This window comes from Hylaeus volcanicus, chromosome 4 (assembly GCF_026283585.1).
Source record: "Hylaeus volcanicus isolate JK05 chromosome 4, UHH_iyHylVolc1.0_haploid, whole genome shotgun sequence".
NCBI lineage: Eukaryota > Metazoa > Arthropoda > Insecta > Hymenoptera > Colletidae > Hylaeus > Hylaeus volcanicus.
The window spans coordinates 10,353,247-10,378,751 of NC_071979.1; the positions used below are offsets into that span (position 1 = coordinate 10,353,247).

At 45.6% G+C, this 25,505-nt stretch overlaps 1 protein-coding gene across 1 annotated transcript in view; it reads left to right on the plus strand.

Moving 5' to 3' along the window:
• LOC128874667 (protein O-mannosyl-transferase TMTC1-like) overlaps positions 1–25,505 on the plus strand; it is a 162,481-nt gene that overhangs the window by 95,848 nt on the left and 41,128 nt on the right. Inside the window, exons 4-6 of the mRNA XM_054119598.1 lie at positions 3,223–3,354; positions 4,157–4,229; positions 8,547–8,650. Of these exons, the coding sequence (XP_053975573.1) occupies positions 3,223–3,354; positions 4,157–4,229; positions 8,547–8,650 (309 nt within the window). The remainder of the gene's footprint in view (positions 1–3,222; positions 3,355–4,156; positions 4,230–8,546; positions 8,651–25,505) is intronic.

Genomic DNA, 25,505 nt, shown 5'->3' on the forward strand with positions numbered 1-25,505 from the left:
TTTTTACGGCCCTGCAGTTCGCGCTTTTGCCTACCCATGGACCATCGCCGCGTTAACCTGGGCCCACCCACTACGAAATTCCGAGCGACGTTTTGCAGCGAATTCGACGCTCGACGCAGATTAATGTACGCAGCAGGAAACACGATCAGGCTGCCGTGTCAAGGGTGAAAATTGTTTCTCGAGAGCTGTTTTGTCTTCGATGGACCACGAAGGAATGAAAGAAAAAAAAGTTTATCCTCCAAGTCAATTGTTCAGATATGACTTAAACTTAACTTGAACGATTCATACGCATCGTGACATTTTCTATAGTCGAAGTGTGTGAAATTTACCGAACAGAAGATTCCAAATTGAAACCTTCGTTGTGGAAATTAAATAAATAGTCGACTAATAAGGAGCCATAAAATTTGCCAACCGGATGGAAGGAAAGCGAATGGGATTTCTAAATTGAATGTTGAACTCATAAGCTGTCCAGTGCTTCCTCCATCGTAACGTTAAACTTTTACAATATGAACGAGTAAATGCATCGCAAATGAAAACCGTGGAAAACACTCAACGTTGGGAATATTTGGCGTTACAAAAGCGTACCGAATAATTTCATAAATTTCTCTGCTCCGAAGGCAGCTGAAATTAGCAAATTTAAGAGAACCAAACGGAGAAATTGCGATGTAATTACCGTAAAAATGTAAACGTGAAAGAGAATTCAAATCGTTGTTTAATTCAGCTTGAAATGTAAGAAGAGAACACGACTACGACTGCAGGCAATTCTGCGATTCCGTTTTGTTTTGTACAAAAAAATATGTGTAAACATTCATGAAATACTCTCAGAATAAAATGCCCTTTTGGTAGCTTTGTATAAAAGTTAAGAATTTTCTCCGTTGTTCGAAGGCGAATATTTGAAAAATGTTGATTCGTTCGTGAAAAGATGGAAATCTCGGTCAAGTTTATTTAACATGTACCTTAACATAACCTTTTCAATTAGAACGTTTTCAGCACTGATGATATGCAAAAGATGTCTCCAATTTAAAGTCAAACGAAATTTTAATAGAAACCCAAGGGGGTTGCGCTCTGAATTTAGCAGTCTAAGAATCTTGGAATATAAACTGGGTCTCTTTTAAAATGTCTCAATCCCCTTTAACGATAGAAGAATAAGAGTAAACGATAAATTTAAATAATAAATAATAATAATTATTTTTTCACTACTCTATCTCTAAGCAATTACTCCATATTTATTATCCATAATGATGGTCGCTGGAATTTCAAATTTATCTCCCTTACACTTATCAAAAGGTGTTCAATAACAAGCAGACCTTCGCCCATGCGTGACAAAGCATTTCCGAAAGTAATCAGCACATCCGTTTGATACATCACTCCACTCAGTCATCCATCGGTCTCGAACTCATATTCGATCGTTCCTGATCCCATTTGTTTTACGCATGACAAAGCAAGAAAGAGTATCAATTTGTTCGTCCCCTATTCGCAATGACTTACTCTCCATTACGTTCCCACTTTTTCCATCAAACTCTACAGACCAGAAATCATCGATCGTCGACACCATTTTTCAATTGGTCGATTAATCGATTTAAAGTATTAGAGAAAAGTCAGTTGTAAACAGGGCCAAATCAGTTTATATTTTTAACAGTTTTGAATAGTTTTTAAATATGGTAGTGACTCGAACGTCTCCATTGCACGTAATAAATGTTCAATTACAAAGTAAGAAAAAATGAAGAATATAGCAATTAACATACCTTGTTATGCAACGAACTTCAAACGTTTCAAGTACCGTATTTCATATGCATGGATCGAAGAACTCCTTCAGACAAGGCACTTCAGTTGGCTACTTGACAGCTGTTGCCGAGAACCACTGACTTTGACATCGCAGAGATACATACAGAGTGCGTTAGAAGTTCCTACACTACCTTTAATCGTTATTTTCCACTACTATTTGCAAATTTTTTTGATATTTTCTCTGTGTAATTCATTTTGCAATTTTCGCGTCGAGTAGTAACCGTTCCAAGCTAAAATTCTTTATCTGTATGGTGTTTTCTTCAAAAGGCGATAAGATTTTTAAATCGTCGAGTATCGTCGTAAAACTCTAGCGACGTAACTTTTAGATCTGAAGCTGTTACAATATATTATCTATAAAAAAAGTTGATGTATCATCCAAACAAACCAAAACTCTGACTCGAGGGATCGTACTGAGATGGACGCTGAACGAAAGTTCGATTTTATGAACTTTTTGTAGTTGAACCATTACGTTTTATTCGCTTGCAGAAAAGCTAAAAATAGAAATTATCGAGAAATATTGATATCTCAACTAAAAAAAAAAAAAATTCGTATCGAATCGGATGTTCGCGTTGAGGATTCAGTTGCGCATATAAGCCCATAACAGTATCCACGGTTCGTCCCGTGCGGGTGGGGCTTCTACTCTGCGCAAATAAAACTGCGGCACGCACTGCGCAGCCTGCATCGCATGCATAATTTAATAAAGCTCTTACCTCGTCCGACGAAATATTTATCTGTGCGCACGGCCGTTGCAAACCCGGAAGCGTGGGGCGATTTTTCGTTCGTGACGCGATCCAGCTGCTCGACTTGGGTTTCAAACGATCCAACACAACCAGCGACCCGGCGCACGACGATTAAATCGTTCCTCGCTCGACCGATGCGTGCGTTTCGTTTCGATCGATCGCAAAACTGGCCCGTTTTATCGCGTATTCCTTTTTCCAGCCGTCCATAAAACGAAATTACGAGCCATCGTAATCGGGACGATCGTGCGGGGCTCGCGTGCCCGACGCGCGCCAATCTTTGCCTTTCCTTTGACCGACACCTGCTCAATATGCAAAACGGTAATTGGCTTTTCTCGTCGCTTTAAGAGTTCTTAGTCTATGTTCTTCACAGTTTTTTTTTTTTACATCTTTTCAATCGGTAGTACTCGTTTAATTTTTTCACGTATACATAGAATTACGTCGACTGATCGTGATTTTTATTGATAGTTGAATCAGTCTTATCCCTTCTATCACCGTGTTAACTCCTTGAACTTGCAGCCGAAACTCTGATCCAGACCATGTATCTTTGCGTTGAAACAACGCGTTGGAAACCTCACTCTTTTTTCCAGTTATGAGGCTTTAGTGGCCAGGACAACAAGTGTAAACTGTTGTTCTGGCAACAATGACCGTTACAGCGAACCGCATTAAATGAAATCTTTCGGATTTGCTTCTGTTCCAGGCAGCAGACGGCTTACGTGTGGAGCAGTGTGTGCCTCGGGGCGCTGTCGATGTTAGCCAAGGAAACCGGCATTACTGTTTTGCCTCTAAACCTTCTTTACGACCTCTGTCGCTCCTGGCATTCAATCAAGAGGTAAGCGTTTAAGCGTCCAGGTCGTAGAACAGTTTGGAAACGCGACACGTGCCTTCCGCTAATAAATTACGAAATAAGAAGCTACAATGTCTGACGGTGAGTCGTACGTCGCGTCTCCCAACTTTACGCGACTATCCTTGTCGAGGTTCGTTTGTTTATAATGAGACTTTAGCAACGTTCGAGGCATAGTTGCGAGCCTGGAGGATACACGTATTTATTCTCTCTTAGAAAAGAGTCGCCATTGTCCAAGTTCTCGAATCACTCGGTATACTTATTATATGGGGCAAGCTCGTCGCGTCACGAATGTTTATTTGAACTTTACTTCGCGACGACTTGGCAGTCTCGACAAACCTCTCATACTTTATTCCGCGCAACTTCAATAGCAATTTCGTGCTCGCAACCTTCTTCGGATGTCGGGAACAATGAAAATCTTTACTTTCTCCGAGAGCGCAACAAATAAAGCACATTCAATTGACGGTCATAAACTTGCCGCGTTTCGCGGAACAGACTATTCAAAATTGACGACGAACTCGCGGAATGAGCGCGGGGTGAATTATCCTTTCGGATCGCGTCGCGACTGCGGACTTAAAGCACCTTTAAAAGTAGGATATAAAATCGCATAACCGACGCGACCCCTCGAAACGTAAAATGCGAATATCCTCTGAGTGCTCGTTTGCGCGCCTGCGCGCTGAAAGTAAGATTTGTATGCGGTGGATTTGCATAACGAAGTCATTTCAATCTAAATAAAGCGTTAAATATTACGACCAGCTGGTAAATAAATGTAATAAATGCAATATTCCAGATCTATTTTCGAGGCAAGATGGAACGACGATTCGAGACACTTTTCTCGACGTGCTGCGGCTCTACTCGTTTCGGTGAGTTAATATCATATTTCTATGGACTACTATAAATACCGCGAATCTTTGCGTCGCGTTTACACGCAAATCCATATCCCATCGCGTTCGACGACCGTTAATGCCACGTAAAAGCCATTGTGCGTCGCGAAACAAAGCGTGAAACGGAAACGGTTGGGGCGAACCAGTCTCGCTGCGATCGACCGTAACGAAGAAACTTTCGCGAATTTTCAAAGCGCGTCGAACAAAACCTACGTTCGTATTTATTCCGGCCGTTTGCCGCCATCGCTGCCCGTGTAAACGACCCCCGACCATAATTCCGCGGAAACAGTACGAACGTATATCAAGTTGAGAATGTTTTCGAGCTCGGTGGCATCGATTGCCAGCACGCAATTTCAATTTTATTATCGTTCCGTCGAGCATGGCCCGGAATTTCCTGGACGGTGTCTCGAGAGCGAAGGCGATCCGGTTTCAACGAGGATAAATGGATAAATGGATCTGTCGACTTTTCCCTACCGCTCGATTCGTTTCTACCCGATGGAAGTGTAGACATTGTCGGTAATACAATAACGAAAAACCTGTTAGGGTGTACCGCGTCGCTCGTTCTTCCGAAAATAGCGCGGGGCTTCCACGCACGATTGACTGATGCATTAGGGAACATCCACACTTTAATAGGGGGAACACTGATTAAAATGACAACTGTACACATCCAATTGTTCGAGCATACAACTTACAAATCGCGTTTAAAGATTTATCGTCGCGTCGAACAAGAGTTTCCAACCGTCAAGAAAATCCCAAGCTGTGTCTTGAGCTATTCGCGAACAGCCTCAAGATCCGCGTCGTTAATTCTTAACGACCGATATCTTCTTCTCCTTTTTTTTTTTTATCGTCGACCAGTAGTTGCTGGTCGCTGGAGTTCGCCGCAACTCAGGCCTTAAGTATGTTTAACGATCGTTAACGCAGATACACTCGTCGCGGAGAGTTTCCTTTTACGATGGCGGAAAATAAACTGCGTTCCGCCGAATTGTTAGGCAACCACGGAAACTGCCTAGGCCGCGTTATCGCGATGTTAGATGGTCGTACTTTTAAGAGACCAACGATGAAATACGAGACCGGAACCGGAGGGGGTTGGGTTGAACTTAACAACCAAGTTATTTCTATACGGAAGAGCGCCGTTTTCTGACGTAAACTTGTGCTTGTTGGCCTGTCCTCAATGGAGTCGTTTGTCGGCGAAGGCGTGTCTATAACGGCAATAAGAGAATTTATTGGAATGCGCGTGGTAACGTTATGAAGTATTGGAGATAAGGCAGAATAGAACTATTGTGGATATCTCGATGCGTCAAGAAACGTAGATAGTAACGAAACTTCGAAGCGAAGTTGGGCAAATTAATTTGAGCTACATGTTCGCGGAAATAATTGTTATACCTATTGAATACACGCCAAGTTATTCATACTGCCTCCGCAATGCTGCTCGCAAGCTTCCCTAAATCAACGGGAACCGTCTAAGTCCATATTGATTCAAGAAGCTTCCGCGACACCGTGGTAAACATCATTATTCCAAATCGCGCCGTTGCTAATTAATAACAAAGTGCATTGCGCAAGTGATTAATTAGTTTTAATTAAGACAATGTAACGACCGTACAACGATCCGTACGTCATAAATTATGCGTAACAGTCGGTGTTTGAGGCGGCGAGCTTTATTAAAGATTCATTGATTTAATTAACGACTGTATCGGGCGATACAGGCCGGAGTAACATTGATTATAAATCATCGTGAAACATACATACTCGACATAACTCTCGTATATGATATAGCATTTTATATTACTTAAGGATTGCTTGTTTCGCAAATTAGTGTCGTACATGGAAAATGATGGAAACGTATAAAGTATCACGAAGCTGATAGGAAACCAAGGGTGCGCACGGAATGTAGTTTGACCGAACACGAATCCGAGTTATGCTAATTTATGTCAAGAAACGAGGGAGTCGTGCGAGCACAACCCTCGTGCAGGGTCCCACGCACACTTCGCTCCCTCTACACCCTCCTCGTTCTTGTTACCTATTGCCACTTACGCGGTTCAAGATATGTCCTTTACGAGAGAGTTATTTAACATTCTTTTCCCTCGACAGATGCGCTACATTTCAAAAACGAAGAGTTTTACTTTAAGGCTTGAAACATACTAAAGTAATTGTCAGCCTTTGGAGCAACTTTCACCATCGGAACGTTGCTCTCATTGAACGAATTATCAGTTAGATGGAAGTGTCTGTTTGCTTTGGTCGCGCAGTATTAGCCTCCGGATGCAGCCGAAGGCACGTTATGGTCGCTTGTAACGTAACAGCCGTAATCGATAAGCCAATACATTACGGACGCACATTGTTGACTGATTCTACATCAATTTGCCCGTTGTTAGTCGACTGGTTTACCGCTCAAATCTTACCTCCGGGTTTGGAATTATATTCGGGCCGTGGGTGGGCGCAATTATAATTTCATACGTCAAGTTAACACGTCGGCGTCGCGTCGTTCGATAATGGTTTAGCTCGCTAACAGAGGGAACGTTTAAGCCGCCAATTGCTCAGCTGCCGATTCGGAAACGTGAAAGTGCATTCATTTATTTTATAGAATCGACGAAGCAGAAATGAAAATTGTATGATATTAAATAGATATTTCATGGCGCTGTTTTTCCACTCCGAACAAAACTTACTGCCATAAACGGAACGTAAGTCTCGCGGCATCTGGTGCAAAAATAAGACGCGCATCCCGTGGGCTGATCCGACCGCATAAAAATATGCGTACACCGTGCTCCGCCGTGAAAAATATATTCTCCGTCGCGTCTAGCTCCCGTTATAATACCACCCTGGGGTGCCACCAGGATAGCTAACAAGAGAGAAATTCCAGGCCGTATGGGTACGGCGGCGGCGCGGTCCGCCAACTCTGACGTTTCGTGCGCATCAGATATTTACCGAAATTGAATTTCCGTCTCGTTCTCCCGTGTTCCACGGGTCACCGGAACGGTCCCATGGCATAATACAATATTCCAGCGACTCTCCACCGCACGGGCAAAGACGTCCTGGTAGAACGAGAGGCGGTGTTCTACGTCGTGTACACGAGACGTTGAGGACCGCGTCGTGTATCGGAGGTAGTGTGTACACACGTGCGACGGGTTTGAGGAGGGTCGTCGTGTGTTCCCGATGTCATGGCACGATCGAAGGAGATATGAATACCTTGGATTGGCAGATATTGTCCGGTCCACGAACCCTTCCGGAACCTACTCGGCCTCTATCTGTTGGATGGGAAAGAACGCGCGTTCAGTTGTAGAGGAATCCTGGCGAAGACAGAAAGAGAAAGGGTTGATAGGGTTCTCCGATCAAGTGGAAGGGTAAGGCGTAAAGAGTGGTCTTCGTCTGGGAATGAGAGACGGGCTGGACGGCTATTGGGTTAGCGAACTGCCGTCGGCGTCGGAACGTGACGGAAATGCGCTGGAGGACGTCCACGTTGACCTGCGTGAACGCGACACGACTCGACTGCTATCTTCTTGAGGCTAGAGAAATAAATTGTTCTCTTTCATCGTGGTTAGCTAGTTAATGGAGGAGAGGTATTGCTGCTGGTCAAAATTTACGCCCCTGGCTTTGATACAGTTGATAAGCTGTCACTAGGACCTAACGTCTAACAAACCTCTATGCAATTTAGTTCTAGATGCATAAAATGGAGCTGTACTAAGTGCGTACAACCGTGCCAGGCGGTAAAGTTCAGCGTAAAATTTGCAGCTTGCAACCTCCTTTCTTGTTTTCCGTTTCTCTAGCTGGCTAATGAAAGCTTCGAATGGTTCTAGCAGTGTAGCGAGTCATCCAGTCGAGAGTCTTCAGGAAAGGCTGTATGTAAGAGACTTTTCCGCAATCTGGATTCTCTTTTGTTTCCTTCTCATTCATCCTTCGAGCCGTGTAAACGCTAGGTAGAAAATTCGCGTTTTGGAGTCCAGGGTGCAATAGGGAAACAGCTCATAGAACATTCGAGTGTTTGCAAAGAAATGGCGTAATTCGAAAATTCAAATGAAGCGGGAAGCGAAATTACGTTCAATGTACTCAAGGGTGCTTCAAAAAATCCAAATATTCCTTGTTGGCTAAATAGAAACACGAAAATAGTATGTTCGTACAAGTGTAAGGTTCCAATATCACACAGTTTGAATTAACTAGAAATTGTTTAGTTATATCGGTTTTCGCGTGGCGATGGCGATACACTTGCAACGCTTGAAGCATAACCAAATAGAAAAATTGCTGGACAAACGCGAGTCAGAAACAATTCCAGGATGTGCGTTAATAAAGGATTCCTTTTATTTACAGTTCGGTGTGCTGTTGGTTGTACGACTCGCTCTCCTTCACGGCGCTTTACCCAAGTTCTCACCGCAGGATAATCCGGCAGCTTTTCATCCCTGTTTCCACGTCAGGTGAGTATCCGCATAAGTCCTTTATGTTACGCGAGCAGTACCCAGGTTTACGATTACAATGTTTCAAAACTCATACCGATTCTGGACGCATGGAAACTGTATACCATTGTCGTCCACCCAGAAGCAGCGCGACGGATAAATACAAAAGCCATACACGGGAAACGGGAAACAAGGCAGTTTTTACGTGGACACGGTGAACACTGTTTCGCGTGAATTATTTTTACTTTGTTTTACGATACGCTTTACGTAATCGGATTGAACAACATTCGGTAAGTGGGAAATCCATAACGATGAGTGGAATGTACAGGATATTTACGTACATAAATAACGTTCTACTCGTGGCTGTTTCCTCTTCTCTTTTAAAGATTCATCGTTAATACTATTTATAATGTGACCCGAATTAACGAATCAACGAATAGAATTGAATTTAACTTTAATTACTCGTGGCTCTCCTCTTAGAGCTATGCTCGGAACGATATTTCCGTATTGTATTGTTCGTAGCAAAACTCTGCGATGTACACCAGGGTTAAGAATGACCGTCTGATACAGAGTCGAGCGCGTATACAGAGCTGTCTAGAATTCCTGGTTACGACTTGGAACGATAATGGCATTTCCCAGCTAGGTGAGATATCGAGTAGTCCTGAAAGTTCAGTTTGGAAAGCCACGCTGTTTTCCACGAGAAAGGGATCGAAATAAAGAGGAAGGCGTACGCGATGGGAGCCAGCTTCCGATGCACGCCGAAAAATTCTGAAATATACGACTCGATTTTACGGTCCGCCGGACGTGTCCGGTGAATCCGACTCCGCTATCTCCCCAGAAGACTGACGATATCGACTGGACCCCAGGTACCCATCGCGTCGCTACGAAGGAATATGTCCTGGTGGTTTACGCGAGCGGGAAAATAAAACCGATCCCGATGTAACGCTCCATTTCAATATCTCGATACGACGCGATACGCTTCCTCCTCGGTCCAGGGCCATTCGCGTTTCACTGAATACACCGGAACGGGCCACGCCGCTTCCGTCGCCATCCACGGAAGAATTATTGTATTATTCGAGGAGATGGAGAATGTGCTCCGTTTTCAATTCCGCATTCGCATTTTTGAGCGACTGTTTGTCACTTATGGTGGGTGGGACATTATTCAGCAACGAATGACCACGGAAACTGATAACGCGATCGTGTTCCCCATTTGGGGGTTGCTGTTGCAAACTCGCAGGCAGGAGGCTCGAAGAAAAATGTTTAAATACTTGTACGGTATATTCAAACTTTTCATCGCTCAGTCTATATTTTTTCGCAGAATAGTTTCCCGGCGAAAACTTGGGTACATTGGGAAAAACGTTGCTCGTTATCCGTCGATGGGAGAATCGGAGAGCAAAAAATGGCGGCTTTACTTAGCAAAGGAAGCGGAGAGCCGGGAAAAGACGCTCGATAATTTTAGCATATTGAAATATTGTTTCGTTCTTTTCGTTCGGTTCCGCTGTATCAGCGTATCGGGACGGTCGCGTTTCCGCCTTGAACTCTGCTCTCGTATTTATTCTTTCTTCCCCGCTGTTACCGCTCCCAGGCTTCGGGTTTCCTTCCTTCCACGGTCTCGCTCCTTTCTTCGTCGGCGGCCAACCGAGCGGATCGACGGAGGTCGGCGAGATCCTGGCGGGGTTAGAGAAGATATTATGCGAAATACTCTCTGCCTGGCTTCTGGGAACCAGCCCGGAATACTTTATGAGATGTATAATTTGGCCGGATGTATCGTCGTTTCGCGAAATGAACGACCATTCGAGCCTACAAACTAACTTTCTAGGCGTCTCGCCTGCTAAAGTCTCTAGATGTGGATAGTAGCCGCGAAGATTAGGCATACGCGTTGAAGACAAAGACAAAAATATTACGGTGAACCTAATACGAGCGAGAAAGTTTTACGTCTGGTGGTATTGTCACGTTTCTTTTCGACGATTTCGCCGGTGGCTGGCCTCATATACGTATGCGCACGTTGCGGGCCGACACGTGTCTCGGGGATGACGGTGCAAGTCGTGGAAATTCGAGCACGGTATTTCGTTTTTCCTAGCGTCCGTTAATATCGCCCGACCTAGAAAGATTTGCGAAATTGCTTCCCCTCCCGGACGATATTGATGAGACCGGATGGTCCCGCGTGGCTACTGCTTCGTTATTAGAGGATAAAGAAACTTGGAGAACTCGCGAGTTAACGCTGGTTATTTCAAAATGTAGAATTTCATCGCTTCGTTATTTTCGGAGCACTTTAGATAATATTATCATCGCAAAAATGCAAACGTCTGGGAGAAACACGACGTCGGGGACATTGAAATGGTTGGACAGTTATTAATCTCACGTGGTAGCAAGCTTATCTAACGTATCTCGTTTCAGCGACCCGCAATGTTATTACAGCTCCTCTATCGGCGCACAACGCGATGGTTTTGCGTAAAATATTAATGGCAGCGAGTAGCCCGCGTTGGAAGCCGGTTCAATGTGTTCCGAGTGTTTCGCGTATCGAAAAAAGCCCTCGTGAATTTTCACGGGGATTCCAGTTTTTACCGGCTAAGCTTTGGTAGAGAATGGTACCACCCAAAGGAAAATAAATGATCGTCCAATTGAAATTGGTTTTTGGCGGAATTGACGATAGAAACGTATGGACGCATTTCGAGAGGTTTGTTCAAGTTATGGGCTTTCGTTTCTTTTGTGCGTCCAAAGTTTATCGATTCGCACTCGTATTAAGATCGACAATTGTGAGCGATCTAACACTGTATCGTAAACTTTGTCACTATCGTGTTTCGATATTTAAATGATTTATCTAAAAGAGTAGTAATAATGTTTCATCAAGCTCGAATCAAAACTTGTGGTAAGACTACGCATAGACTACGCCCTTGAAAGACGTAAAGCTGTAGAAGCGCGAGTTCCTCGCGGCCAGAACATGAATTCTTCCAAGAAGGGAAGGACACGGATGTGGAAACAACAAAAGCAATCGAAAAATTTACGTGCTGTCCGGTCTCGGTCCCGCGAGAGCCGAGAAAATTGAAGTTTACTCGGCACTGGTAGCCAAAGTTTGTTCATAAATTACACGGCGGCGTTGTATTCAGAGCGTATTCGTGGCGAGCTGCGAGCACAAAAAGGTCGGAGATTACGAGACGTTGACGAGACGAGCGAAAGACGACTCGAGAACGGCGTTGTCCTCGTCGATCGATCGAATCGAGCGTTCGAGTTTGCGCTCGCTCATCGCCGCCGGATAATCCGTTGGGGTACGCTAAATTCGCGGATCCGGTTTCGCAACGACGATTAATTCTCGCCCGTTGGGAAGTTTCCACAAAGAGACGTCGCGAAACTCGTCTTCCACCGCCGTCGACGAAAGTTCCCCTTCGCAGTCCATTTATCAGTTTAAGGTGTCGGGCTTGTATCTCGCTAAGTGAAACTCTCTTCTTTTGCACCGGGATGTCTCTTGTCCGACTGGTATCCCGTTAACGAGTGTCGCGAGCGTAAATTGAGCATGCCGGGTCACGGGGGTCTCAACCCGTCGAAAATCACTTGTTAAATGACAGCCCCGTAAATTACGTTCCGCGGATGCCACGGGACGTAATACCGAGGTGACCTAGATCGGACCTGATCCCTTTCTCCGTGCAAACCGCCCCGGAAGAATCGAGGACTGTACACGCGAGAACCCATCATCTCCAGAAATGAAGATTTTTCAGGAAATAAGAAAACGCCTTTTTTCTTGTTAAAGTAGAGAGATTCTTAGACGGAAGTAGTCGGAGCTGGAGATGAGTAGTCTTTGAACTAACGTCTTGGATTCTTGCACGATTCGCAGGAGGAGCGTATAGGATAAAAGAGAAACCAGAAGTAAGCAAGGAAATCATACCGTCTACACGGGATCGTGGATAGGCGGAGGAGGCGGAAGGGGTAAGGCGTCGAATCGTTACGCGTAAATTTCCGGTGGATGAATAAATTTCGTTCGATACAACGAGAAAAATTTATTCGCCGTAAAAGCTTTTATGGCAGAAATAAAAATTCTCCGCGAACAAATTCTTGCCGCGAGAAAGATCTGGTTTTATTCCTTTCACGCGCTTTTCCTTCTCTCTGTCGTTCTTGCACCGCTCGTATGACGCACTGGCGCATAAACAGTTTGTCGAATCTTTTGTGTGTACGATTCTCGACTCACGAAATATTTGAAAAACTGTTTTACTTGAACAAAGAGTTAATCGTGTCTAATCTCTGACTCGAGACCAGCCCAGTGACACGGCACAGCGATTAGTAGTCGGAAGAGAATTTAATATTCGAGGATGGTGTTTGAAAGACCGCGCAGTAAAGCGAGAAGCTACAGAGAAACGTTGAGAGTACGAAACAACAGCAAAAGAATCAAAGCTCGGCGAGTGCACTCGTGAAAAGCATCTTCGAGCGTTGATTCAAGCACGACTCCCGAATTTACGATTTAAACGGGTACTTTTATACGCGTGTATTCAGATTACCAGATTCAAGCACGAATTCATAGACGCCTCTTTCTTTCACAAGACCCTTCCCATAGCCAGTTACCAGCGTTCGTCTCGCAATTTATGTTACCATTCGAGCACCTGCGGCGCTTCTCCACGCGAAATTTCATTTGGCGACAACTTGGCTCGCGAGATCGCAACGAGGATTACGCAGCAGAATGGCCAGCCGTAGATAATTAACGCTAATAATAAATTTCTTTCCTCGCAAAGCTCTTCCTTAAACGTTCTCTCGACGCGTACAATAGATTCCGCAATTAAGAGTTTCCGTGCCGTCTGCGTGTATTGTTCTTGGCAATTAGAAGAGCGTTGTCCGGGCTCTTTGAAACGAATGAATCATATTTTTATTCGAACATTTGTTTATTTAATGCGAGGTAAGTTTTAAAGCAACCTAGAGGAATGTACTTGTTTTTTTCTGTTCGTTTGATAATTTTACGGTATCGATTGATAATTGTAATATCGAGGCGTGGGCAGGGCAATACCGTTTCTCACAGCTGCGCATTTGAAACGCCCAGGTGATCGTCAAACGCGAAGCAATTAAAGCGGTCTCCTCGATCGACGGCTCTGACAAACAATTATACGGACGAGCGGGGTCTAATAAAATTTGTCGATGCTCCGGGAAACGCGACGAGAGACACTTCTAGATAACGGTGGGGCGTACGGACGGGCGCGTCGATTCTGCGATTTCCACGAAAACGAAGAACAGTCGGTAACGATAACGTCGTTAGACTATTTCTGCTTCTGGATCCCCAGGGGTGCGCGCAAACGCGGAATGTCCCGTGGACTGAAAATTCCGACGCGCTAGAGAGATAAAGCGCCCCTGACAAAGGTAGCGTGACGACACCACTGAGTGCACGTAATTAGTTATATCCGCAGGGTCTAGCAGCGGTGCTCTCCAACGAGTCCCCCGCGGTAGTAAATTTTATACTTCGCGACGGAACAAAGGAACGAAGATGATATCAAACAGTTTTTGCGACTTTTTCCGTGCCGCGCAGCACCGTTCGTCCCCGACATCAAAGAATTAGCGACTGTCTCGTTATTGGGGCTTTTTGTGCCGTGCTCCCTTTTGCCCATGGAAATCTTATTTTTGACGTCGTCCCTGTGAACGGGACATGAAACACCGCGTAAAGCAGTTCGCGCGACAGTAGCTAATGGTGACTTTCTGCCAGAATGCGTGTTCTGTCTTCTCTTTGTTCGCCGCGGCCCTTCGGCTGACGGCGACGCGTCAGAGGGAATAGTTCAACTGACGGGCAATTAGTCCCTGAGAATGAAGTTACACGAAGATGGTTGGTATTTGGTAGAATAGTTTGCAAGTTTTTGATAAACAATAGTCAGTGTATCTGTATGGAAGCTACAAATTTAGATGACGACTCGATTTGTCGCAGATCTTATCGTGCGGTTAGCGATTTTCCGCGCAAACGCAGCGGCAATCGGTGGTCCTCGAGCGCGTGACGACCTCGCGGACAGACAAAGGGAGACGCGGTGGAACAGGAAAAAAGAGCGCGGACGAAGAAGTTGACTCGTAGAAAGAAACGAGTGTCGGCTGCACAGTATCCAATTAACCGGTGCTCGAGAGAAGACAGTAGTAGCTTGGGGGCTGGGGGTCGCCTACGGACATCTTGGCCTACAACTTTGTCTCCGTTCCCTGGCTCGTACGTGCGCACTCGACTCGTCCGAGTCGCGTTTCCACGGGGCGTTACGGTTTCTAGTGCGCGGAAGGACTGCTTAACTCCGCTTGGTTGGCTCTCGTCGAGCATCGTCGGAACCTACCTTGTTCCACCCGTAGCGTTTCGTTCAAGGCTGTGTGTTAGTTCGAGCAGGATCGCGGAGACGATTGCAGAACAAATGATAAATCTCATTTGCAAACACGGCGATATATTTATTTACGGGGAAGCTGCAAAAGTATCATTTCTCGGCGTGACGTTCTCGCGTCTGCGTTACGGTTGCCGACTGCCGCGTATATCGCAACGCCTCCTTCGCACGATATTAAATCCTGGTTGACTGCGACGTACGCAGTCGGGGCATGAATGTAATATCGTGCTGCACGGTTCAGGCGAAGCGACCGTGAATGGTCTAACTGGCAAATTGTAGGCGGGAGAGGCGGATTCCTCTGTTGACGTGGACCGGAATGGCGTGAGCGACACAGGAATTGACAAGGATTTCTGTAGTTTCGCGTAAAAATGTACTATGAGTTTAAGATATCTGTAACCTGCAACCTTCCGTTCCATATCACTGGCTAGTCCAACGTCGAACAATTACGTAGGCAAAAGTGTCGTTAAGAGTCGTTAACTTAATTGGTCCTTGAAACCGGATTCGAAGGCTGATTGTATCGCTCGAGTCTCCACGGAGCAGCCAGAAGGGTGGCCGTTAGCGCGCGTTAACGTCGAGCTGCGAACCCACGGAATGTTACTCACCGGTTGGCACAGGGTGGGTGCAAATTCTCCACGCTCCTCGACGCCTGGCGTCTGTGCGTCTAGGGTCTACCCCCTGTGTTGGTTCACGTGTGGACGCGTTCTCCGTAAGTATGTTTCGCGTATCGTCGCAACCGCTCAACCGACGCACTCAATTACAGAGTCGGTGCGCACCGGCGACGGAGACGATTTCAAGAGCGGTCGGACGAGCCTCGCTAAGGGCCCCAGCTCCCTGATGAGACGTCACAGAACGATAATAGGTTGCCCGTGCAGTCTTAACGACGCTCGAGGATAATGTATCATCGTTGACCGGGAACAGGATAAATCTAACGCCTTGCGGGATTTCTTGTTCGCGGTAATGGCGGCTCCTGGGTCCCATTACCATTTTCGATTTACGAGCAACGTCGCCGATATTTCACCGGTAATGCCGTGTAATACAAAATTCGTATGGAATTCGAGCGGTAGGTATTAGTATTCCGGACATGTAGAACGGCTCGCGGTGTACGGTGTGTCAAGGATATTATCAGACAACCCCCGCGATTTCGAACGACGTAAACGCGTTCGCGTCGTGTTACCGTGTACAATTAAACGAAGAGCTTCCCTCGCTGCAAGTATTTTATCTGGTACTCGCTTAACGCGAGCGTTTGGCATTTTGCGTTTAACTCGCGGAACATTAACGATATTACGACATTTTTGAAACGAAGGATTTTTCGAATTGAGCTTTACGATCATAATGTATAACATTTAGCCAATGAGAATATTCATCGTCCAAAATGAACGCGAGACTAGCCACGAGCACAACACTTAACTGCTAACCCCCTACGCTTGTCATTTGCATAAGCGTGGGAATCCCTTGCGTTGAATATTCTTTCCTACCCGGTAGGGAACGCACGTCATAAACTTGGCTCCCTCTGAGGCCTCACCTGCGCACACCATTACAGCATAACGGGTAACACGACTGGCTGGATGACGTGGAGACCGCAAGGGATGTCGCTGACATCTCTCAACAACGGATCCCATACAGCGTAGCCTCCCACCGAATCCGAATATTTAGTTGCATTCTGAAACCTCTGTTCATCATCATCCACGTCGACGTCTTGCATTCATTACATCGTGACACTCTACACAACCAAGTATGGCGGAGGTGCAGTCAGGAGTATAGAAGCGAGGAATAGACCATCGAGAGGGACGACTCGCAGGTAAATCACCCTTGCGCTTGGTAGCCGCGTTTCCTGAAGCGTTTGCGATCTTGTGTATCGCTGTCATCGTCATCGCTTGGCTGTATTTAGCTGGCTTCATCTTCGATCGACCATGTGTACTCGTTCATCCTGGAATCTCCAAAGGTTGAGGTTAATTATTGGAAAACTGGTATACCTTGAAAATTGTTAATAAAATATGAAAGTAAATCACTTTCGAGGCTTGGTACTTGCGTTTACCAAAACATTTGTAATCTTATGGTGTAATTTTCGTCGCTTCTAAAGCGACCGCATCGAGTCGGGTGATACTTCTTCTTCGATCAATCAACCGCGGTGGTTTCGAGTGTACTCGTTCATCCTGGAGTCCCCAGGGGGGCGGGAGTAAATTACTACGAAGCGGGTATAGCTACGCCTTAGCTATCTGGCTAGATGGCTGGGCCGGGATTGCACGCCACAAATTATCTGCGTAGAGAACCACCTACTAATTCTCTCGCCTCGTAACGCTATACCACCGTCGACCCAGCCTCGTCTTCCGCCTTGTACTTCTCCGCCCACATTTCTGTTCCTGGCGGCACCTCCTCTCTATCCCAGAGGAACGGGGATGCCCCGGAAGGCAGCGCTGGTTCCGGTTTTTGTCGAGCCTTCTACCTCCATGCGGTGTTTTCTGCCACTTACGATTGGTCTCCTTTAACCGTGCTCCGTTTCGATCCACAGTTCCAATTTTCTCGAATTGTCACTGGTTCGGAGCGAGACTGCGACACTACAAGAGAAAAGTATGCGATATTTGATTTCCATTGAAAGACTTTACCGAGATCAAGCTTTTCTTCATTTAAGGAACTCGAATTTAACAGAGTACCTAAGTTTCCCTCTTGCTATTCCAAGCTCCTTCCATTTCCTGCCGCTCTGATAAATACAAACTGCAGCCACGACACGTATAGCAAGTGTTATCTGGTGTAATCTGACAGATGACACGAAGTATTGCGTTTATCTCGCCTGCGCATCCGTGTGTATACGTGCAATGATACAGTGCGATAGTCACGCAAGTAAATCTTGCGGTATGGTGTCGGTAAATCGGCGTCAACCTTCAATTTAGGATTACACGTAGTCGTTTATTCTGCGATAATTTAATGAATGCTTCGACTCCTTTATACACCCGCACGCGCTAACCATCCAAGCTGAAACTGAGAATGGCAAACTCCTATGCCATTAATCGAACGATAAGAGAACTCTCCTGGAAATAGTTTTAGGTGTAGGATCGGTATCATAGTTTTGTAATTAGGAATAGCGTGAACTGACCCGATTATAATACCGGACAGTTAAACCAATTCGATCACGACTGATGGATCAGCTCACAGCACAAGTTTCCAAATACAATTCTGGAAATATTGTATTATTTAAACCGGATGTACATTATTTGAGCTGCATTTGGCTGCTGATGGTACATGAACCGAGAGCATTGGAGAGCTATTGGTGTAAATATAACATGAATAATCCTGGTCTCCCGGTAGTAGGGTGTAAATTGCGTTTAAAACTGGCGTTTACATTGATTTAATCATTTAAGCGAAACGAGTTCAAAATAACTGTTTCCGGTTAGCAGTTTACAAACCTACAATTGAAAATATTTCACTGTATAATTTCATTTCACCCCTTTTAAGAAGACTACCTTTGTCAATGGCACATGATTTGTGACCATTTTTCCGTATTCCCTCCAGACTTTTCCAGCCTAAACAACACAGACGTTATCGCCCCTGGTCTCGCCAGTAATCACTTCCTTCGCAGGCGCGTGGATGTCTCGATGCTCGCTTGTACGTTCAATGAAAACAAGTTTGAGGGGTGTCGAATAAATACGAACGCGGTCATTAACGACGAGCGAAGAAAACTCACCTTCTCGAGTGGAAAAGGGTTCGTTGCGGTGACGCAGCCCGACACAGGGGAAAGTAGAAGGGAGAAGGAAGAAGGGGTTGCAGAGATCGAAGCAGAGTCGGAGGCAACACCTCTGTGCGGTGCTCTTGGCTTCGATCCACTTCTCTTTTCATCTCTTCGCGGGGATTGTCGATTAAAGGGGAACGTTGATACCGGTTCGAGCGACTGCCGTCGGGAAATATGAATGTTTCTGCTAATCCTAAACTCTGAAAGCTAGACTCGCGTCGCAAACACGAAAACAATCGACCAGGTTAATTGGGCGTGGAAATATTTATTTTGAGTACAGAATTTACAGTGTTCTCTCTGTTGGGCGAAATGACGACGGTATTCTTTGATGGAACTCGTATCCAACATATCTGAATCAATATCAAACAGAGTTATTAGAGTTATTACCCTTATAAAAAATCTTGGAAAATTTCATTAACATCGGCACCAGCACATTTTGATCGGACCCATCGTCGATAACAGTTACCAGATACAATCCCCAATCCACTCGTATCTCTCCGATGCGATGCACCGATCAAGCAACGTCGCGAAAGATCGCGGCATCCTTTCAGCCTTGGAGTTCGTTCGATCATATTGATGGGTGTCTAGAGAATATGGAGGATATCGTGCGACAATAGACTCCCGCGGGACAAAGACGCGAGTATAGGAGTATCGGTATCAACAGAATGGCCTGGCCGATCCAGGATGAGTCTCGAACACTCGACGGAGGTTTGAAGAGGGGTCGGGGGAGCAAAGGGGGACGTACGTTTGATTCCGTGCGACGATGCAATACATCTCTCTACGGTTTACCGGTAGCTTGGCGAGACGGAAGTGTATCGTGGCCGGCGAAGCGGGCACATCCGGTCCACAAGATTAATTGCCAATAAACCTCCATTACAGGGACCTCTTCCCCCCGTTACGCCACTCTTCTCGTGGCCTAGCGTCGTTTCCCTACTTCCCGGAGCTTCCACCCATAGACTCCCCGTGGCTTTCGCCATCCTGGAATCTCGTTACACAATTTTACGCGGAGAAACGTCATTACGGAGCAGCATTAAAGGTGATCTCTGCGTAGGGTCATTGTCAACGTTTACGAGAACTTGGCGCCTGTTATGTTTTTGCTTGTACTCCTGCACTCGCCTCTTGCAGCGTTTTGATTTTTATAATAAAAACGTTCTCACGCGTTGAATTATGCAAACTTTTCCCCCGAATCTGTCCCGTCATCGTTGCAAGTGAAAAAGGGGGAAGAGTGTCCAACCACGTGACTAATTTGTCGCTGAAAAACGAGGCGCGGGTTCGCGTGTTTAGAGGGAAGCCCGTATTATGCGCGCGATTAATCTTGTTCCGAGTCACCCGATGGATGCTTAGAAGCACGTTGCACGAATCGATCTTAGCGTTATCTCGCACACGAGGGCTTGGCTATTCGAGGGAAATTGCTTTCGTACGAATTCAAAGCCGTGCACTTGGCGAAGATCAAAGTTCTTACGTGCGGCGATAGAAAGGCGAACGAGACACGGGCGGCCTACGAGAACTTATCACGCGAACGTCGATTAACGTTTTCACTTCGCACCTCGTTTCGCGAATTGCTCGCCACTGTGATCGATCGGCACGAATGTCGGAAACTATCAACATCGACCTTATTTCCTCAGCCGCGTATTCGCATGCCTGATTAAGCTATTTGCATGCATCCGCGAATCGAGTCTCCGCATACCGTTCAATCGTGTTCGAAACGTTCTTTTTTACGAATAGAATAGAAAAATATGATGAACACCTTTTTTCTAAGCAGTATCGCCATAGACTGGGTTTACCCGAACCTACTTACTTACGAGGAGTACCGTGCCCTCTCCCACATGGATTATTTAAACGACCAGGTATTCGCATTACGTGCAGAAATTTGATAGCACTGATTTCATTTCATCCGACTAATATTTCCTGACGGTCCGCTGGTTAGCCGTGCTACTTGACTACTATCGCTCAAACGTTGAATGCACCCCACGGTATATAAAACGTAAAAATGGTACAACTGCTTGAATACTAATGTCACGTAATAACGGTTCATAACGTACGGTTACCGCGTCGCGGAATAGCCCCCGCTCATTGTTCAAATTTCACGACCATAAAACTCAAAGTGCGCGTTCATAATAGGTGTACGTGTCGAGAATGCCTCGAGGTTTCTGGCTGCCGATTTGTATTCCAATTTCAAACAAATCCAGGCACAGAGCTACCTGTTAGAGCTTTCCGGTCCACGTTTCCGTGGAACGTACTCTTATTCCCTCAATGGCAATCGAGTTTAACGGCGCAAAGATAGGAAGAAGGAAGCATACCCAAATGTACTTGACTTCGTGGAAAAATGTATGTCGAGCAACGAAAGCCTGGGACCCGACGCCGGCGCCGGCGCGGCGTACAAGTAAACATCGCTTCTTGTTCTTCTTTGGTGCTCTTTTGTTTCAGGTGAACGTTAAGTTTGCATACAGTATTACGCATTGTGCGCCCTAACGACGAAAGTTCTGGCAAGCTTTTAGCAGTCTTGTCCTCGCTCATAACGTTACAGATAAAGTGGATTAACAATTTCGCCGTCGAAGCAGCAGTTACCGAACCAATTTCTACGTAAAGAGAGACCAAGAAAGTTGCAGTGTAATTGTTCAACTTCGATACAGGATAAAGAGGCTTCGCGATTTTATTTTATTTTAAAACCGAAATTTGTTAGTTTTTCTTTTGCCTAGTTACATTTTACACTTTCTCTGCAATCAAGTAGTTGACGGTGTTCGATGTAAAACAACGAGGTCGCAGACGTCTACAATAAAATTTAATGTAAAATGTCAGAACATGTAACATGGCGGTTAATTAATTTGTATAAAAACAATAAATCAACTAAGACGCTTTCCCAGAGTTATTAATCTTAACTGCGAGAGCAAGCGCTTGTAGTTGCGACGATAGTTTAATTACTTCCAACAATTTCATCGATGATAGTAAACAGGGCAAAGAAAAATCTGATCCTAAATCGAGTAGCAATCGTTGCACGAAAGGAATGATCCAATCTAATTTTCGCGAATTATTGCGAGAGAATGAAACTGTTCTGCCCCGCAAGAAAGGCTTTATCGCATTAAATCTTCGTCTGTGGCGCGATTCAAGTTCCGAGTAAATTAAATTGTCGGAACGCGTGTTGCGCGGCTCTACTTTTGTTCGTTTTCGCGGTTGGACATTGAAATATTTGCTCTAGAATGCGAATCGCGTTTGCCAGGACATCGCGAGAATTTAAATTACGAGTTCATTTAATTCGGCTACGTGTAACGACACTTTGGCTAAAAAACAAAATACCCTAGAGTCGCTTAAGCACCGTCTATTAGCCATCCGAGTCCTGTGGACGTATTAATTCCGAACAAAATATACAGAAAGTTCATAGAAGCATTCGATTGTTTGGTATGATAAGCAGTTCTTTGTTCAATTTAAAGAGCACAATTTTCCTAATAAAAACTAAGGAAATATGTTTGTCGGCGAGGGAGCAGCGTTTTCAGTTGGTAGATTATTTTCATAATTCGATTGCAAATCGTGTCCCGTTCGAAAATGATTAACTTAGGTGTAGACACGTTCATATTCACCAGTCGTTAGTTAACACCGAATAAAAGCCTATAAATACCGAATTACGAACCTAAGAAGTTGTGAGCTCCGAGGTCTCGGTACACTTGAGCGTTAATTGTCGCTCGGAACGATACGCTCTTCCCTTTCGTCTGGACTATCATTTTTCTTCCGTATTTGATTCATACGTCGCGCGAAACCAGTGCAACAATATGCATCCGTTCCAAATAACGAATAAAAGCCTATAAATCCTGGCGGCCCGGTGTATTCGTCGTACGTTCGCGGCAATATCCGGTGGCGTACACGTTTTTGCAAAAAGCGCGGTCGCTCGGGTATACGTCAAGCTTGGAATTGTAAAACCGTCTCGCCGTGGAAAATTCAGCTCTTTCGCGTAACAGTACGCGTCTCCCTTTCCTCCGCGTGACATATACCCCGAATTATTATTTTGACGTTTCGGGTCAGCCTTTCTTCCCACATCTCGAGTCTACCGCTTCTTAAGCCGTCGGGACCATTAATCATGTCAGCAAAATAAAAGTGTACCGGGTGCCGAGAAAAATGATACACTGGATGAGATCGCCATGCCGGCCAGCGAGCCAGAATACATTATTGTCATTGCTTTTTACAGCGACCGTCTGCCTTTTTGCTCCACTTCCACCGGGTGACATTAATTAGAATGCTGAAAACGTGATGTGCGACAATGATGGGGTAGGCGCGGATATTTTTACTATTTACATCGGCTCGCAAAAAACTTATTAACAACACCGATGAGAATGGTAATAGATATTAGTGAGCGTGAGAGATCGATATAAACATTTCGAAAGACGGTAACGCGATATCGGAGCGTTTTCATATCGGAGGGTGTTAAATATTAATCCTACACGGAAGAAAATAATCCGGCCGTATTTTCCACGGTAACATGCCATGTTTGTTCAAAAAATTGTTTTTGCCCGTGCGCGTAGCGGAGTTAACCAGAGTAAACAGTCGTGTTGTTTCTTTTAAATCGTCGTGCACCATGCAGCTACGTATATCGTGCTTCCGCGCCATTGTAGGTAATATATAGCGATGTAGTTTGGCATGAGGTCGAGAACGTAATATCTGAGCAACAGACGTATTGTTGAAACGATACGGCGGAACTCCCATGTAATACCGGGCGTTTGTAAAATAATGCCGGTACAAGAAGCTAGAAGACCGAAGAAGGAACGAAGGATGATGGAAACGTTGTTTATTATAGAGGGTTGCGCCGTTTCGTGGCTCGTTCTAACCAGAGTTAATAAGATCTTTATCGAGGCCTCGATCCCTTTCTCGTTTCATCTCGAAACGAAAGGATAGTCCAAGGCTTAACTGGGATACGAAGTGCTCGAAATCGAGGGTTGCCAGTGTCTGGAAAGCCAAATACAAGACACGTTGTAACGGGCCAAGCGCGGATCAGTTTACCGCGACGGAAGCAGAGACGGAAGGTCATCTTTGCTCTGTGGGAAGTCGAGTATACCGCAATGCAGTTCGGGATGCCACGTATCCCGTGTACCGTGTACCATATCCTTCGTCTGAAGCGTCGCCTGTCGGTATGCACATAATGGTACTGCTGCGTGCTCTCGTTCCTGTCGCAGAGCTCGTTCCAAAGTCGGTCGACCAACGCGACGCTAGAACCGCAAGGAACAGGACGATCCATGTCCTTTGAACGAAAAGCAGGACGCTTGGGAGACAAATCCCCTGAGATAGAAAGGCGTAACTGTTCTTTCGCTACTCAAATATGTATTCCGGCAGCAGTTTGATCGGTGACATTATAATCCCTTTAAGTAAAATGACCATTGTACTACGCGTAACGTGGTAACGTGGACGCGACGAGCGAGATGTTTTTCGCGTTTTCGTGCCACGAATATTTCGCTTCTCATTGAGAAGCAACGCGATGCAGTAGCTTGCTGGGTGTTAATATCCCAGAGTGAGGGCCTTTTAAAACAAATTCGTCCGACGCTCCATTGTTGTACGTACACACGTGTGTCACGAAACCGGGAAATGCTGCGCGCTGCTCTTTAGGTACGCGAAAAGGGTTGACTGGAGCAGGAACAATGCCACTTTGCGCCGGCTATATTTATATTTTCCAGTTGTCCCCGCCCTCTCTTTCCGCGTTCTTCGTTAATGCGGATAATTATGTCCTTCAGAATTTCGGTACAACGTAGTCCGTCATAAAGCCAAATGTAATGCACGCATTAACCGGCTTACTAGCCTGGCATTATTAAATCCAGAAAATGAGGGGCACATGCGCGAAACTCGTTAACTGGGCGTGTTGAGCCTGTACGAGTACACGGTAAATAGGCGAAAGCGTGAACGAGGTGCTTTTTTTTTTTTAGAAAATTTTCGACTCTACGCACGCTCAATTTTTCACAAACCGTAAACACTTAATTATATAAAAAAATGTCAACTCGCTTGGGCAATCTCGGAGCTTGGCCGTCAGTCCACTCGATGTCTCCACTTCCAGCGGCTAAACGCGGACCATTTTGATAATACCGCAGACGACGTCGAGAACAATTAGAGAGGATTGTACCGTGACGCGGGTTGACACTCTCGGGGATGCATCGAATATTTAATAGCGCGTTACGCGTGCCGCGTCGCGTTGTTCGCCGAACAATAGACTTGCCGAGTAAGCTCTGCCACTAGGCGCGGCGATACACTGATGGGCATCCTCCTCGAAGACCGCCGTAGACGCTCGCTAGTGGGATGCTTGGCCATTATATCGGTGATTATATCGGTAGACGCTGATAGAGAGAAAATGGAGGCACGACGTCAGCATCGGAGGGTGACTCTCCAGCGGCGTCGGTCGGCCTCTTCAACGTTCGCGTCTGTCGAACAATGCTGGCCACGGGCACCCTGCCTCTAGCTCCAAGTATCGTCGGCCAATTTACACGGGGAAGCGAAGAACCGCGAGAAAAAAAATAAATAAAAGACGAGGGAAGTGAAGGGAAAGAGGGTGAAACGGGCAAAGGAGAGTCTGTCATCGACGTAACTCGTTGAACAAGAGCAACGAAAGGAGAATGGTATCGGCGTGACGTGACGTGACGTGACGTGACGTGTAGGAATACGGAAAGACAGGCTTTGTTAACCCTTTGCACTCGAATGACTCCTCTACGGCACAGTGCAAGTTTGCGTTGCGATTACAGAGAGCTCTACATCGCTTCATCGTAGTTTCGAGTAGGCCGAGGAGCGAACGATTTGAGAGTATTTAATGCAGCCGTGCATCGAGGACACTTTGGTACGTTGATATCGATTCTGCTTTGTGGGGTCTAAT